The following is a 17,268-nucleotide window of genomic DNA, read 5'->3' as shown; positions in this document are numbered from 1 at the left end:
TCGGTGGGGAGATGTCGAGGCGCAAACATCCGCTGCTTGTCTCTGCATTAGGAGTCGCTACACTGATTTCTTATTCTAATGTTTCCAGCGAACAAATTATGCTACTGTCAGAACATTTGTTTGGTGAAGAATGTCGACGAAACGCTCTCGTCCACCTGCCACTGAGATTCTTTTCACTGTAAAATGACGAACATTAATGTAAATGTTTAGAAATCAACGAAGCTTTGCTTGAGGATAGAACAACGTTGTTTATCACAGCAAATCCATCTCATTATCCAAAAATCTTAACTTAATAAAAAGCCTCCTTTTACTGAGTTTAAATGTAGGGTATATTTAATGATAAAAATTAATTACTTTAAACCAAAAAAGTAATAAAAAATAATGATCATTGTGTTTATAAATCTGAATCATTTATTGTAAGTTGAATCAAAAATCTTTTAATGGGTAATAAAACTAAAAACAAGGACTTGAGATTCATTTAAATTTCATCATCAACAGTGCAAAACTGTAAAAAAAAAATTGATCAGCAATTGTTATTTTCTGGTGATGAAATCCTGCCTCAGAAAAACAGGGATTCGTCCTCCAGCAAAGCTTCGATGTACCATGTGACCAGTTTGGCCTTATTTTTGTTCCCGATGTCCTTCTGATGCAGAACTTTGGTGTTGTTTGTTGGTCTGAACCGAGAAAAAAAAAAAACCTTTGTTGTTGTTTCAAAATAGAGTTTATTTACAAATACATGTGGATATGAAAGTTTATATTTTGTTATCTCTTCTTCTGCTAAATACATCTCTCAGCTTCTACCTCACTGGTGTGCTTCTTCACTGACGGTGACCTCTGAACTGAGGTCATGGCTAATGGCTGTCACGGTCAAGGGTCATGTTTTGAGTCTGAATGGATTCTTCACGGAGCCGGTCTAAGGAAACAGGAAGTTGCTTCATAGAAAACAAAGAGCTGATGAAGATATATGATAACTGGGGTGATGAATTTAAGAAGAACTCCCCTCAGAACTATATGTCAACATACAGATATTTCACTCACAAAATGTTTTCATTCATTTCTCTTCTCAAAGCTAACTTTAATTTTTTCCAAAAAACATTATACTTAGCTGTAGTTGATCAAAAAGTGAAGGCCCGCGGGCCAAATACAGCCAGTTTATTCACTCTGTGGTCCACAAAGTTTAGTGGTTTTCAGATTAAATGTTCTACTAATTCAAAGTGCTCCTAAAACCAGAACCTCCATGTTGAAGATCGCAGGGATGAAACTTTAGATCTTTGTGTGTTCACGTGTAGATGTAGGTGTACGTGTGTGTAGTTGAGTGTACATGTGTAGGTGTATGTGTGTTAGTGTGGGTGCAGGTTTTGAGTGTGTTTCTGTGCAAGTGTGTTTCTGGTGGCAGGCGTGTGTGTGTGTGTCTACAGTGACTCCATGTGTGTAGATGTTTTTTCTGGACTGTAGATCGACGTAACGCTGCCCACTAGTGACCCCTTGTGTAAGAAAATCAAAGTGCACCAGTTTATCAAAACAAGTCGCTTCTCACACACATCTAGAGATTAATTCCAGAGGCTCCACTCACCATTAATCAAATACTTATTTTAGGAGGATTATAGGATTATGTTACTAGAGAACGCTTTATTGGAAGCTCATTGTGGTTCTGGTGGATCCTGCTGATGAATGCAGGCGGTCATAATGTTTTGGTTGCTCAACCTTCAAACCTTATTTTATCATTTTTTTTAATTCATTCTGGCAGGATCAGTGATGACTCCACACTTCCTGCTGACAGATTAACGGACATTAATTAGCTCCGATCTCATCATCAACTAATCTGTAATCCCACTGCACTTGATGTTTGTGTGTGCGTCAGCGACTACATGTGTGTGTCTTTCTGTTGTGTGTTGCGCCTGTGGGAGGAAAAAAAAGAGTCCAGAGTCTTTCAGTTAGTTTTATTAGAACTGGTGAGTGTTCGACGGCGAGTCCAGTCTTCTGTCCATCACTGTTGACAAACATGCAGTTAGTTGTTTAGTTTTTTTTAGTTTGTTACTTGTTTGTGTGTATCTGTTTGCTGCATGTATCTGTGTGTGCATCTTTCTTGTGAGTCCTTCTGCTCCATATGTGTATTTTGTGTGTCTCTTGCATGCGTGTGTGTGTCTCTTGCATGCGTGTGTGTGTCTCTTGCATGCTTGTGTATGTGTGTCTCTTGCATGCGTGTATTTTGTGTGTCTCTTGCATGCGTGTGTGTCTCTTGCATGCGTGTGTGTCTCTTGCATGCATGTATTTTGTGTGTCTCTTGCATGCGTGTGTGTCTCTTGCATTTGTGTGTGTGTCTCTTGCATGCATGTATTTTGTGTGTCTCTTGCATGCGAGTGTCTCTTGCATGCGTGTGTGTCTTTTGCATGCGTGTGTGTCTCTTGCCTGCGTGTATTTTGTGTGTCTCTTGCATACATGTGTATGTGTGTGTCTCTGCATGCGTGTATTTTGTGTGTCTCTTGCATGAGTGTGTCTCTTGCATAGGTGCGTGTGCATGTCTCTTGCATGCGTGTGTGTGGGTGTGCTTCAGTGTAAATGTGTGTTGATGTTTTGATAATCTGTGTACAGTCATTTTCAATGATCATGTGTGGGTTTGCCTTTCGTTAATCTCATTCTGTTTGAGTCGCTTATTTGCTGTTTATGTGTGTATTTTATGTGTGTTGTGTCCTCCACTTTGCTTTGTATTGTGTGTGTGAGTGTGTATTTATGAGTAGAGTTCTTTGTGTAATGTTGACGAAAAATGTGCAGGTTTCTATTGATGAGTCTCCAGATGATGGTGATGTTACCGCTCATCGTCCACATTCTTCTCATATTTAATCCCAATGTTTTGACACAAGAGGACACACACACACACACACACACACACACATATTGTGAGCTGATGACACAGGTTTGTCTCACCTGTGGAGACCTGTCGCAGCAGTGGAAGCGAACGTCGTTGAGCGTGGAGTCGTCCAGGCCGTACTGGTACTCCTCCATCTTGGTCTCGATGCCACAGATCCCTCCATCTTTGCAGTCGGCGCTCCAGTAGCCGAACTCCCCCCACTGCATGCCGGGGCCCTCCAGGGTGGGGTTGCTGCTGCAGCGGAACTTGACGTTGTTGACCGCCGTGTCGTCGCCGAACAGACCCTGGTGAGACTGCACGCGGAGCTGGAAGGAGGTGAGGACGCCGCTGGGGCAGTACTGAGGGTGGGACCACTCGCCGAAGCTGGAGGAGAGAAAGCGGTGAATGAACATGATCCGTCTAGATAAAGAACGACTCGTCTCGTGGTTGTGGGACTCACTAGCCAGTGTGGGACTCAACGGTGTACAGGTGGTTTCTCGTCTCGTCTTTGGAGCACACAAGTCGGATTCCGTTCAGGGCCGTGTCATCTGACAGGTACTGGTTTGTCTCCACCTGTAGAACAATAAAACATAAACAGTGAATGTAAACAATGTTTCTTAACAATCACCACTTCTACTCCTAAAGATCTTCTCAGCAGTTTCATGTTAAATAAATGAACATTTTTTAGCATTTGAAAATAGAACTACCTCAACTGACCACCAGATGTCGACCTGAACATACTCAGAAAAGTTAATCTATGATTTATGTCACATTGTGTCCGCTTGAGGGCAGTGTTTTATATCGGGTTTATTTTTGAAACATGTTACTGAGCTAGTGAGGTCTGATGCTGACATGTACGTGTCCTTTGATTGGATAAATAAAAGGCGGCATAGTTGTCAATGGCTAAAATTCTACAAATTAAAATATTAATTTTAAACCACTGTAATTTAACAGTATTCTGAACATGTTCAGTTGTTCTGTATATTTTTGCTTTACACTTTGTATTTTTGGTTTCTTATCACCTCATTGTTGTTATATGAAATGGAAAAATGGCATATTTAATTTAACATATACCATCAAGAAGCTTGGTATTCTGGCGGCACTTTTATATAATTTTATTGAATTTATGATGGTACAAATAAATGTAGAGAAATAAAAAATAATATTAAACTCTATGTGTAAAATGACAATAATAATAATAATGCATTAATTTTTTTAATCGTTTCATTTTTCAATTAAATATAGATATATTTATTTAAATTCAACGTTAAAATATAAATTAAAAAAATTAAATTATTTTTAAATATTCAATGTTTTGAAAAAAAACATCAGTGTTTTAATGAAACATTTTTAAAGTTTTAGCATTTGAAATGTTAAATATAACCATTGAATATACCGATGGCACTGATCTACTTCCATAAAAATGACGTGCAAATAAGTTATAAGAGCAAAGAGTCTTTACCCGGACACTGAATCCAACAGCGAAGAATCCATCAGGACACATCTCGGACCAGGTCCAGGATCCAAACTTTTCTCCGTTGCTGACGGTGAGGATGGATCTGTACTCCCTGCTGTTGAAGGCCGCCCCGGCTCTCTGCTGGAACGTTTTCTCCTCCGGAATTTCAGCGTCGGTCGAGGCCAGAGCCACGACCAGGAGCAGGAGCAGAAGTGACATGTCGACGAGTCGGTGTTACGCACTGAAGCTCCGACCGATGTCGAAGCTCTTAAAGGTTTCCTATCAATCAATCATTCACAGAGTTGCTGGACGTGGGAATAAACATCTGCTGAGAAGTTTTCCGGTTATTCTGTCATCGAATGTTATCTGTGACTCCAGGTACCAGGGGTTACATAAGTAACTGACATTTGTAAACAAATAGTAATCAACCTTTAAAGCAATTCAAGGACAACTCAACATGACCACTCACTTTTCGTCCAACCCAGATTCATATTTTCCATTAAGAGTCATGGTTCCGAAGCAGAAGTTTGTGGTTGAGTATTTTATTCACATTGTTCTGGTCGTGCTGAAGCTGCTCAGGTCCCATCACTGTCGACACGGAATAACATATGCGTGTTGTACGGGAGGTCAGACCTGGAAGACAGATCTCATATCAAACACATCTCATTAGAAGGAAAACGCACAACAATAACTTGTATAAAAGTACAAAAGCACTAAGCGAGGACATGCCTCCGCCAAGGGCTTGATTTGACAAAACAAGCCATCAGATCAATAAAACAACTTTCGTGAGTCGGGAATTGTGTTGGCTCTTGTCCACAGGGCAGACCGGGAATCAAACACACTTCAGTGTCTGCAGAAAGCTACACAGATACATATGTTTTTGAAGTTTAGTTCTGAACAGAACCACGAGGCTCTTCGCCAATTTCAACATTCCTAAAACAATAATGTCATAAAAATACTGAAATATTGCCTCACCTGTGGAGACCTGTCGCAGCAGTGGAAGCGAACGTCGTTGAGCGTGGAGTCGTCCAGGCCGTACTGGTACTCCTCCATCTTGGTCTCGATGCCACAGATCCCTCCGTCCTGGCAGTCGTGGCTCCAGAAGCCGAACTCCCCCCACTGCATGCCGGGGCCCTCCAGGGTGGGGTTGCTGCTGCAGCGGAACTTGATGTTGTTTACCGCCGTGTCGTCGCCGAACAGACCCTGGTGAGGCTCCACGCGGAGCTGGAAGGAGGCGAGGACGCCGCTGGGGCAGTACTGAGGGTGGGACCACTCGCCGAAGCTGGAGGGAAAGTCAGCTTTAGATCTGACGTAGAGGTCAGGGAGGGACATTGGAATCTATTGACACGTTCCTCAGAGACATGCTGAGAAGAGCCGAGTCGTTTGTCGGAGACTCAGAATGGAGCAAATATTCTATGGCATCGTTTTACTCACTAGCCAGTGTGAGACTCGACGGTGTACAGGTGACTTCTGGACTCGTCTTTGGCACAGATGAGACGGATTCCGTTCAGGGAGGTGTCGTCAACGCCGTACTGGTTTTCCTCCACCTGCACAGTTGAACGCATCAGAAGAAAACCTTTATTTAAATCACACAAATATGTTCAACACTTGCTGCAGTATTAGTTTAGAATGAAATACTGACAAGACGAAATAGCTAGAAAGTCAATTTAAAAAAAAACTATTTTGAAAATGAGATTATTTCGAAACTTATAATAAAAGTCATGTTCAACTGTATTTTAACATTGTCATTGTTCGATAAATTAAGAAAACCATCAAATCCTCTGAGTATTGTTGCATGACTCACCACCCAGTCTTGTGTAATCCAGATAAATTATGTATGTCGTGATAAAAAAAAAGATGTGGTAGGTGAAGAGTAAAGAAAACACACATAAGAATATAACGGTGTGTAATATTATATAAAATAACTATAACTATATCAGTTAGCTTCAGTTGCTTACAGACAAAATGGTGAACGAGGTGGAGATTATGGTTGTTATAACAAGTTTCCATTATTCCGAGAAATTATTCTGGTTTTCAAATCCACTAACCTATTTTAAAGTTACTTTTAAGGTAGCATTAGCATTTCTGCTAGCACATCAACAGTTAGCATACAGGCTAACAAAGAAAACGGCTAGAAAAAATAATCCATTTAAACTTTATCAGGTATTATTTAATTAATTAAACTTGTAAAAATATATCTATCCTCTGATAAACATAATTATTGCATTTGATTTTTATTCATAATTTTCTTTGTAATTTTAGTTTTTTTTTTTGATTATGTTAAAAGATTGTCCATGCAATAAATTCACATGTCACTTTAAATTAAGGTTTAACAGTTAAATAAAGAAAATTTATTTATTTATTAATTAACTTTTTAACCTAATTTTATAGTTGTATACAGTGTTTTTATTTCCTTGTTAAGTTAAAGCCAATAAGGCAGTGTTTTCTTTTTTTTACCCTGAGGCTGAATCCAACAGCGTAGAAGTTGGTGGGACACATCTCTGGCCACGTCCAGCCTCCGAACTGCTCTCCGTTGCTGACGGACAACATGGACCGGTACTCTCGGTTGTTGAAGGACGTCCCTGCTCTCTGCAGGAACCTCTTCTCTTCACAAAACCCGGACGACGCCAGGGCCAGAACCACAACCAGAACCGTGTAGAGACTAGCCATGATGACGGCGGCAGGAAAACAAAACCTTGAAGGATCGACTTTAGGCTCTTATACGTTCTCCTCCGGCCCTTAGATGAATCATTTACAGGGTTTTGGATGGAGAATGTGAGAGAAAGAACATCTGAAGTTTATCACACTAAGGTTATTCTGGTCACTTATCTTAAATTGTTACAATATATGCTTCAAGATCAAGTCAGCGGTTAAATTAAATTATGTTAACCTGAGTGACCAGATGACTAGTTGCAAAAACCTCTTCCTCACAGTATGTTTAGGGGCCACTTTATGTTGACTGGTGAATGTTGTTGTGGAGGAAAATAAACACCAGCTTGGGTTGGAAGGATTGATAGTTTTCCACATTAGAGCCTCGCACTACAAATTAAACAGCTTGATGGTTCCCACGATTACTTCTACCTGAAGGTCAGCTGGGAAATACTAAACGATTAAGAGCAGCAAAGACTCAGGAAAACACAATTTTACCACACAATACATGTCTAAAAAAAATAGTGTTTCAGAGTTCTACGAAGAGTGCGCTAAGGGAATCGTTTGTCAAAAATAATTCTAAACAAACAAACAAAAAAAAAAAACTCATGCTGAGGAGAGAATATGAGGACCCACTACACCCCCTAGTGGGCGTCATGGCTCACCTCTACCCCTCAAACCACAAAGACAAGAGTTCTTTTTAAAATATTTTTTTTTAATAAATGAAAGGAGTGTCGGTGAAAGAGGCGGCGGTGAGATCAGCCTAGTCTGAGAAGAAACAAGAGATGAACAGATACAGCAAACACGGCCGAACACACAAGCACGTCGTCACTGAACGTTGAACAAGTCGGAGTTTGCAGGTTTATTTAAAGAACATTCTAACCTTCAGTTTGATCCAGTAACTGCAGTGACACGTTTTTTTTCTCTCTTTTTTTTTTTTTTTTTTACATTTGCTGTGAAGAAATGCCGTTTGTAAATCGTAGTGCTTGAACGCTCTCAGAACATATGGAACATAAATTATTACTTAAAATTCAACAAACGGCCTCAGTCTGGCTGCAGCTTTTAAGCATCAGCAACATTTGTGCAAAACTATGATGCGAACCAACGTTTTAAGTGATATCTCGAACACAGACTCCAAGCTCTTAATAAATAAATGTTGCTCATATATTAATTACAATCCAGAGGTTAAGGCCGAGCTCTTGGGCTAAACTAAAACAAAGCGTAGCTAAGGTTGTGACCTAAAGTGTCAAGTAAAATCTGAGCTGCAACCAAATAAATCCTCGCTCTGGAGGACTCTGCAGGACTGTCTTTGCTCCACGTCCCTCTTGGGGTTAACCATAAAATTCTTCTTTATAAAAGAAATGTATATATATATATATACACACATATATATAGTTTTGTTACAATTATATACAAGTGTCGGGGAGGGGGTGGGAGAATCCAAGGCATTTAGTGTTTGGGTTCTACACAGATCCAGAGAAGTGGGTCACGTCCCTCAGTCCCACCTTCTACACATCTCAGTAGTGTTCAAAGGTGCCACGTGTCCTGGGCCAGCCCGAGTCCCTGAGTTATGACTGTGGCCTCGTCAGTCGGCGGCGCTTAACCCGAGTCCGAATCGCTCGTGTCCGAGGAGGAGGAAGATGAGGAGGAGGAGGATGAAGAGTCAGAGCTGGAGCTGCTGCCGCTCAGACGAGTGGGTTGGGACTCCACAGCATTCGGCTTCTCAGCTGTCGAGGAAACCAACAGAATCATTTATTGTCTCCACTATTTGAGAATCCACTACGGTCTCCTCTCAAACTCTAAATCCAAAAGGGCAACTTTGGTTACAGATTCAGCCCAAGGGCCACAATTGATAAAACAAATGTAATCGTTCTTCCTGGTAAAATGTCACCATAACCAAAAACAGATGCAATGTTTTTCCATTTTTGTTCCTGTAGTAATCACTTGATCATGATCTGCTGAGGAGGGCTGTGTATTGGAAAGAATATGGCGATCCAGTACGTATCTAGTTGCAGGGGCAACAATACGATATATTGTGACACTGTAGGAACAATACAATACATTTGTTACATTATGATATATTTGTATTATTGTCTGAGTAATTGGATTTGGCACTGCAGAATTATTTAAACACAAAGTGGCAACTGCTTAATTTATTTTATAACCAAAAAAGCTGGGAAAGTGGCCGCAGTCTACTGTATCCTCTCATCCCAAGTCATCGTTGGAATCTTGCAGGCTTTCAATGTTACTTTAGCTGCGGAGGATTAACAACTGTAGTTTATTGCAACATACAAATGTACGCAATAAATATTTGCATGTCTATGGTAAACAAGTCATTCAAGTTATTTTATTTAATATATTTAAATATTTGCATGTCTATGGTAAACAAGACATTCAAGTTATTTTATTTAATATATTTAAATATTTGCATGTCTATGGTAAACAAGTCATTCAAGTTATTTTATTTAATATATTTAAATATTTGCATGTCTATGGTAAACAAGTCATTCAAGTTATTTTATTTAATATATTTAAATATTATTGAGATAAAAACCATAAAACAACTATATCAAGAAAAATACAGTGCAGTAATGCGGGAAACAAAAATCGAGATATTGAAGTGCATCAATATTTTATACCGTCTCTATTGCTGGGTTGTTAACCTTGAGACCGACCTTTAGGTTTGGCAGGTTTCTTGACAGAGTTGAGTTGTCCGCTGACGTCCTGCAGTCTCCTCTCCAATTCCCTCCTCTTCTCCAGGGTCAGCTCCTCCTTAGACTTCCCACTGCAGCCCTTCTTGGCAGCTGGAAGCAGAAACATCGGCCTGGTGAGTCGAGGCCAAACTCCTCGGGTGAAGCATCAATGGTCTCACGTGTCTTCTTCCTCAGGCACATCATGACGTAGCGCTCCAGCTCCTTCAGCGTGGAGGGCTTCAGGGTTTCGAAGTCGATCTCGATCTCCTCGGGGTTGGTGTCCCTCAGCGACGGCTCCCGAGACTGGATGATGTGGACCACGCGACCCAGCTTCTCTCCTGGCAGCTTGTTGATGTCCAGGCTCAGCTGCCGCTTCTCGTCGTACGTCATGGGAACGAGCTCCTCCTCTTCCTCGGAGTCGTAGTGTGGCAGCAGGGTGGGTGTGAGCGGCGGGTAGAACGGCTTCTTTGCGGACCTGAAGGATTCAAAGGATCAGTCGCAGCTCAACCATCCCTCACATCTCCTCACATCGCCTCCACTCACTTGCTGTTCTTGTTGCTCTTCTTGCTCGCCCCCTTCTTGCTCTGGGAGCCGGGAGCCCTGGCAGACTTGGACTTCATCATCTTCGAGGGCATCTTCCATTCTTCCGAGCCGGCTCTGCTCCGGACTCCCCGACTTTTCTTCTTTTTCTTCTTCTCCTTCTTCTCCTTCTTTTCTTTCTTCTTCTTGGACTTGACGATGGGACCCTGGGAGAGAGCGGCCAGCTGCTCGTGCATGGCTCTGAGCTGTGAGGACGGCAGAACATCAGAACCGCTTTCTTTCTCTGGGGTAGATCAGGCCGGAGGAGTCGTACCTGTGTGCACACCTGGTCCTGCAGCTCCGCCAGGCGATGTGCTCGCTCCTCCTCGCTGTCGGAACTAGGGCTGCTCTCGCTCTCGCTCTCCTCACTGCTGGGTTCACTCTCAGAGGTGGAGGACGACGAGGAGGACGAGGAGGAGGAGGAGGACGAGGAGGAAGTCGGGTGGCCGCTCATCGACATGGCCGTGTGATCCATGAGCGGCTCGTCTGGCATCTTGGCAAATCGGAACTCGAACACATCCTGTGGGAGGAGAGCACTGGGTGGATGAGCAACTCTCTTTGATCCATATCCACGAGGTGTTGGACCGGCTCTCTTCACCTGCAGCTTCCGAGCCATGGAGACCACGTCATGCTCCGGTGGGTTGTACTTGTAGCAGTTGGAAAACATGAGTCTGACGTCACTGGCAAACTGCTGAGCATCTCTGTACTCTCGACAGTCCATTTTCCTCTGGTGAAGGGAAGAGTTATAGTGAGTGGTGAAAGAAAAATATGAATACAAATAATTTCACTGTATTATTTCATTGTATTGCATGGTCTTTGTATATAAATACCCTTTTTTCAATTTAATTACCATAATGATTTAATGGTATATATATATTTTAAAGTGTGTATTTAAATTTTCTTATTTACAATAAAAATGCAAATATGAACAGTGTTTTTCCATTTATGTGTTGCAGTTAGACTTTTGGCCGCTAGATGGCAGCAGTCATAACAAAAAGATCGCGGCGACAACTGAGGACAAGAGGATACAGTCAACTCCAGCATATTTTAAAGCTAATTTTGGACATAATCTGGTGTTACAGAATATACAGACCGCATGTCTACTGATTAAGTTGTAACTGCGTTCATATGTTTAAAACCAGAGTCAAGTACAAATAACTGCAATATATTGTATCGTGATACCCATTTTTCTGCCAGATTCTTGTCAAAACACATACCCCTAGTACCAGTACCATTAAATCCTGACAACACGCACAGGTGAGACGTGCTTATGGTTACCTTGATAGTGCTGAGGTCCATGGGACACTTGATGATGTCGTGATAGTCGTGCAGCCCCAGAGCAGTGGCGTCCACCGGGGTGTAGAAGGGCCAGGCGTACGCGGCGTGCTTCTTGGACAGCATGTCCTTCAGCAGCCCGCTGCAGTACCTCAACTCTGGACTGAGCTTGCTCTTCCTGGAGAACTGAGGCTGGACAGAATCCGGCAAGTCCTTCTTCGGGGGTTTGATGGGCCGTCCGCTGCCGACCCTGCGTCCAGTGGCAGACATCATCGGCTGGAGGAGGACGGGCCCCCCAGGACTGCGGACTAAACCCATTCCAGGAGAAGAGTCTAAACCCAACCCTGCCATCGATGATAACGAGTGCATGGAGGAGTCGTGGACTTGTCCGCCATGGCCTCCTTTCCCCAAGCCCACCATGTGTGTTGACGCCGACATGCCCACGCTCAGGCCCATGGTGGATGGTGTCGTGGTGTCCGCCTTGCGCTTCACTCCTTTTTTCTAGTGGCAAAAACAAAACTGACTATGAATGAAAAGAAATATGATTAACATTTCGAAGGACATTCAAAATATCTAGAAAGAGAGAAGTGTTGTGAACTAGTATCAACACTCTAGTGGCACGTTAAAAAGACTGTATTACATGAATCAATGGTTAACATTAATACCAGTGGAATGATGTACTTGTTTCCAGGACAGAGTACTCAGAAAGGGGGTTATTTTGCTATTTTGGAAAAAAGAAAAGACTTGCAACTTTTGATATCAAGATGCCATTTCACTTAAGTTTAAAAAATAGGTTAAGAAAGAGAATAAAACACCATCTTGTTGCAGAGAAACCAGCAAGGGCCGTCTGCTGACTCAGCGTTATGGTGATTATTATAGACATAACCTCTTATACTCTTAACCTTTAATATTTACAGATTATTTTCTTTATAAACTAAACTTTATTTGAACTGAAATGTCAAGATACCATATAGTCAATTTGAAAAGTGGAGATCGCAAATACAATGTTGGTAGATGTGTAGTAGCAATTAAAGACCCTTAGGGTCACCATATATTACATTTAATACTTCTTTAAATTTATATTATAACAATATTTTTTATATGAAACAGATACAACTATATTAGTTGTACTAATAGTTTGATCTATACAGGTGGAAGACGAAAAAGATTTGTAGAAATACATTTTGTAAATGGATGATGATGATGATTATTATTATGATTATTATTATTATTACGAGAGCTTCTTTTGTTCAATCCTTAACAAGGAGAGTAACAGGTTTGTTGGTTCAGCCCACTAAATTCAAGTTATTTTATTGTCAAATGTACATGTATGCAAGACATACAGCATAGATTAAACTGTAGTCCTCTCAGACCCACGATGCAAAACATGAAGTAGAAATTTGAAAGGACATTAAATAAGACATTCAAAATAATAAATAAATAAGCATCGACAGTTAGGACGTACTTTGGTTGTTGGTTGTGTGGGGGGTAAGCCAATGATGTTTGCTGGCGGGAGGCTTTTAGTCAACACTGTCTGCGGGGAGTTGGCCAACATGGACTCGCTGGTGTCAGAGGAGGACGGCGAGTACGCCGACTGTGAGACTGCAGGCACCTGCTGGGCTCTGGAGGCTGAGAGGAGGAACAACACAAAGTCAACAGAAGATGGTTTCACTCTTAAGTATCTTGCAACAGCATGCTCTCACCGTTTAACTTTCGCCCACCTTTTACTCTGCCGCTTTTGCTCCGAGGCGCCGGTGGGGGCAACTCCATCTCCTCCTGGGGCATCATGCCCACCTTTTGAAGAAAGACCTTCTCCAACGACTGGGCCATAAGCACAATGTCGTCTGTTGGCTGAGGAAGAAGGAGGCAGATTCAGTGTTACAGAGAAAACACTGTGTTCAAAGTGTGTCGTTTGATTTGTCCACAAATAAAATTAAAAGGAATAGTCAGAGTTTCCAATCTATTAAAAATGTTTTATCCTTCTCCGTCAGAAGCAGAATAGCAACTGGACGGGCACACATTAGCTTATAATGCTTTAATACAAAATATCAATATCAGCATCTTTTACATGATCATCAATGGCAACAAGGGCTGAACAATTATTGAAAAAAATATAATTGCGATTATTTTCCGAAATATTGAGTTTTTATGCATTTTTTATCTAATACAATAAATTAATAACTTTACAAAAAAATGTGTTTCTCTTTGATTCTCAAGATAAAGTTATTAAGTATTTTATATTTTATATTTATGATAAAGGAAAATTAAGCATACCTTAAAATAAAGAGAAGGTTTATTTAGTTACTCTAATTACAATTGTAAACAAACAAGTGTGCACATTTATATTTATGAGTCAATGATAAATCATACAAACTTCAGTGCAGAGTAAAGAAAAGTGAAAACACTAGTCAGTCATTCTTATTTTTTTTACTGCATATTTTTGCACAGTTTCTCGTGTGTTTAAGTGCATTTCCTGTCATAGACGATAATATATTATCATTTACACAATTTAAATTGTGTGTTTGCATAAGATAACTATGAGCATACACAAACACGCCGGTGGTAGCCTGCAGAGACGAGAGCAGCATTCAAATGTATGAACCGATGTCAGGATGTAAGGTTGTTGAAAACACTGTAGTTTGTTTCTTACTGATGCTCTTTAGCTTCTCCAGATTTCACGGGTTAAAGCGTCTCTCTCCGCACGCAATTCATTTTGATGGTTTGAAAATTAAATTAACATTAAATAAAATCACAACCTCTGCGATATAATAATCGCATTTTTGAATATCGCGATTATATCGCAAATGTGATTGATCGTTCAGCCCTAATGGCAACAATACAAAAACAGGGCTCCGATTCACATTTAATGTCTACATTTAATGACTGAACAATCCACTGTGTTGTGTAAAGCTTAACTATCCCGTCTTTATCTCCAGATACTTCCAACTAACCTTGTTGTAGATGTAGCAGTTGGTGAACATCGTGTTGTAGTCCTGTATGCACTCGCTGGCACTGAAGTAGTAGCCGTTTTCCAGACGCTTCTTGATGGTCCCCATGTCCATGGGCTGCTTGATAATTTTGTGATAATCCTGACAATTTAAGACAGAAACGGATTAGGGTGAATCACTGCAACACTGCACAAAAGGAGACGAGCAGTTTTAAGTTACTGTGTTTTGACTTGTAAACAAGTGAGCTTATGCATAACAACTTGTCAGTGAAGGGAAATACGGGGCAGTGAGCCCACCGGTAGGTTGAGTCTGTAAGCATCCACGGGTTCATGGAAGGGCCAGGCAAACTGATGCCGCCAGAGGGTCTTCAAAAGGGTCTTCTGGAGATACTGCAGTTGGTTGGTCATGCGTCCCATCCGAGATGGATCCTTGACCGGTGGCTGTGGGGCCGCGGGCTGTGCCTGTGGCATGGTGTGTAGGAGGGAGGGGCTCTCAAAGTCCTCGTAGAGGAGGGAAGGCTTGCGGATGCGTTTGCCCGTGCTGGTGTGTTGGTCCATGCCGCCGCCTGGAAGCCCGAGGAGAGCACTGAAGAGAAGCAAGAGCACAGGGATGAGATGAAAGTGAAGGGTAAGCGAGTGTAACTACAGCTTAGGGCAAGTTTAATTAAATACATTTTTTCATACCATTCGAGATTAAGTTTAAGATAAGATCAACATTCAACCAAAAAAAAAAAAATCACTATTGACTATTCAAGCACCTACAACAGCCGATTAAAAAAATATATATATATTTGGATATGAAGAAGACATTGAATAAAATATTACAGTAGAAAAAAGTCATTTTTCAGACTATCTGCGATGTTAAAAATCACATGTTATGCAGCGCACAAAGAGCCAACCATCACATCTTCATTCGACTTGTCCTTTACTCCACACAAAGCTCCAGATTACAAAGAATCTTACCTGCCCTACTGACCCACAAATCCCCATCATTGCTACTTGAACTGACAGTACACTAGTCTACCAGTTATTAAAGCAAACACTGGAATTGAAACAATAGTACACTTGGATCATTGTGTTTGATGTTACTTATTCACGCAGCTTGGTTACTGAATAGCAGGTTTGGTCAAAGCTTAACCCACTTTAGATCATCTTAAAGTCAATGTTACACTACAGAAAGATTTTAGCACAACTTCTCTTGCAGCCAAGTATTTCATAGAATTTCAGAAAATATGTTCCCCGTGCATGAATTTGTCTCTTAGCCAGACAGTAACTCGTTTTAATTGGACAGACAACTCTCTATCCTTGTAAACCTACTTCAGATGAATATGCTATGTCACTTTACATACATTACATACATTTTTTATAAAAAAATTGCTGTATGTATTGGCTATTGGAAAAAACAATTTCCCGAAGGAGACCTCCTGAGGGATCAATAAAGTTTTACCTTACCTTACATGTTTTGTTATCAATATAACCACAATTAAACACAAATACATTTAAATTTTAAAGACTATGACACTATCTATAATTGTTCAAACTACTGTTACTACTTTTCTTTATTTGCATTAAATTTAGACACTTTAAATAATAGTTCACGTTTTAAAGTTATAGTTTTTTACGACCCGACTTTTCTTTCCAAGATGGTGTTTTTTTTACCAAATACTTTATTGATACGTTTCATATAGTGGTGGCTGTCAAAGACTCATCTGTCGTATTACCTGTAAAAGTGCGCGCGAGCATGTCAACCACACGACAATGGGTCATCTAAGCGCACATGGAAAGGCTCCGCCCTCTGTGTTTGTAAACACTCCCAATGACACAATGACACAATGACAGAATTCACCTTTTTTTTCTACTTCAACAACATACTTATGGATTCGTTTTATGGGTCGTTAGTGGTAAGTTTTTATCCACATATTACGCTAACAAATACACGAAGATTGAGCGAGTAGCTATGCTAACAATGAACCAAAACATTGACTTTACATGCGAAATTCTGTAATTATTTAAAATCCATCTGCACCATCTATGAAGAGGATGGATGGTGGGGGTGCAGGTGCAGGTGGGGGGACACACGGGAGTGGTCAGAGCATCTGAGCCGAAGGGGCTGCGCGGTGAATGACCCGATTGACAGACGGAGCCGGTGTCAATTATTAGCCCTTATTTCAAAAAAATTATAAATAGCGAAAGGAAAACCAAGTAGAGGTGATTTATTTACTGTAAATGCATTTCGTGGGTTTTTAAGGTCGTCAGAAGTAACGGTTTGATTTGCAATTCTCTTTATCGATAAGCTAGGGCTAGCAAATGCAAGCTAACGATTTTGACAGCAGCCTTTGTGACAGTGTCAGCGCATCATGGAAGATAAACGTGAAATATTGGTGCAATAAACCCGAAATGTACCTATCGTGGAGCGTGTTGATGGTAGCTTCCATCGGTCCGAGGCCAGATGGGTATTTGGGGTCCAATTATTCCTGCACTGTTGACGTTAACGTTCCGGAGAAACACCAGTGACGAAGTCCGCAGTGAAATGGCGCCTCGGCGCTTCCGCTTACAAGTATTTATACAACCCACGTGGCAGTGTGGCTAACATCCGGTCACGTGGACGACTTCTCCGTCATCTGATTGGGTAGAATGTGTTGTCTGTCAAGGATGCAACGTACGCCCTCCTCGGTGGGTCTGAACATCTTGTCCTTGTATGCAAAGGTAGCGGAGGAAGAAACCTTTGTGGTCTGGGGCAGCTTTGGTGCCTCAAACCTTTTTATTAAACGCAGTTTCTGCTGTTGCAACACACGACTTCGCTTTAGTAGGATTTGTTGTC

At 41.2% G+C, this 17,268-nt stretch overlaps 3 protein-coding genes across 4 annotated transcripts; all 3 read right to left on the bottom strand.

Annotated features, from left to right (window-relative positions):
- Positions 1-1,925: 1,925 nt before the first annotated feature.
- On the bottom strand, positions 1,926-4,583 carry LOC148062102 (vitelline membrane outer layer protein 1 homolog). The gene is made up of 4 exons (XM_087812477.1): positions 4,311-4,583; positions 3,309-3,421; positions 2,926-3,232; positions 1,926-1,990 (listed from the first exon to the last, which is right to left on the bottom strand). Exons 1-4 carry the CDS (start codon positions 4,521-4,523, stop codon positions 1,988-1,990), a joined length of 636 nt encoding a protein of 211 aa, XP_087668603.1. The 5' UTR covers positions 4,524-4,583; the 3' UTR covers positions 1,926-1,987.
- Positions 4,584-4,830: 247 nt separating this feature from the next.
- On the bottom strand, positions 4,831-7,005 carry LOC148062101 (vitelline membrane outer layer protein 1 homolog). Its single transcript, XM_087778920.1, has 4 exons — positions 6,762-7,005; positions 5,739-5,851; positions 5,280-5,586; positions 4,831-4,937 (listed from the first exon to the last, which is right to left on the bottom strand). Exons 1-4 carry the CDS (start codon positions 6,972-6,974, stop codon positions 4,932-4,934), a joined length of 639 nt encoding a protein of 212 aa, XP_087635046.1. The 5' UTR covers positions 6,975-7,005; the 3' UTR covers positions 4,831-4,931.
- A 642-nt stretch (positions 7,006-7,647) lies between these two features.
- Positions 7,648-16,973, bottom strand: brd2b (bromodomain containing 2b). Of its 2 annotated transcripts, none has more exons than XM_087812326.1 (12): positions 16,851-16,973; positions 14,745-15,033; positions 14,452-14,589; positions 13,204-13,351; positions 12,966-13,129; positions 11,504-12,001; positions 10,824-10,952; positions 10,500-10,745; positions 10,190-10,431; positions 9,826-10,121; positions 9,629-9,757; positions 7,648-8,680 (listed from the first exon to the last, which is right to left on the bottom strand). In XM_087812326.1, exons 1-12 carry the CDS (start codon positions 16,880-16,882, stop codon positions 8,553-8,555), a joined length of 2,439 nt encoding a protein of 812 aa, XP_087668452.1. In that variant the 5' UTR covers positions 16,883-16,973; the 3' UTR covers positions 7,648-8,552. The 2 variants fall into 2 exon arrangements, with proteins under 2 accessions (XP_087668452.1, XP_087668453.1); XM_087812327.1 differs by having other exon boundaries at positions 13,222-13,351.
- Positions 16,974-17,268: the final 295 nt, after the last annotated feature.

Source organism: Callionymus lyra, chromosome 17 (genome assembly GCF_982586985.1).
Source record: "Callionymus lyra chromosome 17, fCalLyr1.hap1.1, whole genome shotgun sequence".
Taxonomy (NCBI): Eukaryota; Metazoa; Chordata; class Actinopteri; order Syngnathiformes; family Callionymidae; genus Callionymus; species Callionymus lyra.
Note: the sequence above shows the minus strand (reverse complement) of the source record. Positions and strands in the feature narration are given on the sequence as shown.

Bases quoted from the DNA above. Each gene is read 5' to 3' on its own strand.
- LOC148062102 (XM_087812477.1), bottom strand. From the start codon at position 4,523: ATGTCACTTCTGCTCCTGCTCCTGGTCGTGGCTCTGGCCTCGACCGAC. The intron at 3,422-4,310 runs GTAAAGACTCTT...ATTGTTCTACAG, and splicing joins CTGTTGGATTCAGTGTCCGG to GTGGAGACAAACCAGTACCT. The intron at 3,233-3,308 runs GTGAGTCCCACA...TCTCTCCTCCAG, and splicing joins GTTGAGTCCCACACTGGCTA to CTTCGGCGAGTGGTCCCACC.
- LOC148062101 (XM_087778920.1), bottom strand. From the start codon at position 6,974: ATGGCTAGTCTCTACACGGTTCTGGTTGTGGTTCTGGCCCTGGCGTCG. The intron at 5,852-6,761 runs GTAAAAAAAAGA...TCAACTGTGCAG, and splicing joins CTGTTGGATTCAGCCTCAGG to GTGGAGGAAAACCAGTACGG. The intron at 5,587-5,738 runs GTGAGTAAAACG...CTTTCCCTCCAG, and splicing joins GTCGAGTCTCACACTGGCTA to CTTCGGCGAGTGGTCCCACC.
- brd2b (XM_087812326.1), bottom strand. From the start codon at position 16,882: ATGGAAGCTACCATCAACACGCTCCACGATAG. The intron at 13,352-14,451 runs GTTAGTTGGAAG...CTTCTTCCTCAG, and splicing joins ACTGCTACATCTACAACAAG to CCAACAGACGACATTGTGCT. The intron at 9,758-9,825 runs GTGAGACCATTG...TTCTGCTTCCAG, and splicing joins GTGCCTGAGGAAGAAGACAC to CTGCCAAGAAGGGCTGCAGT.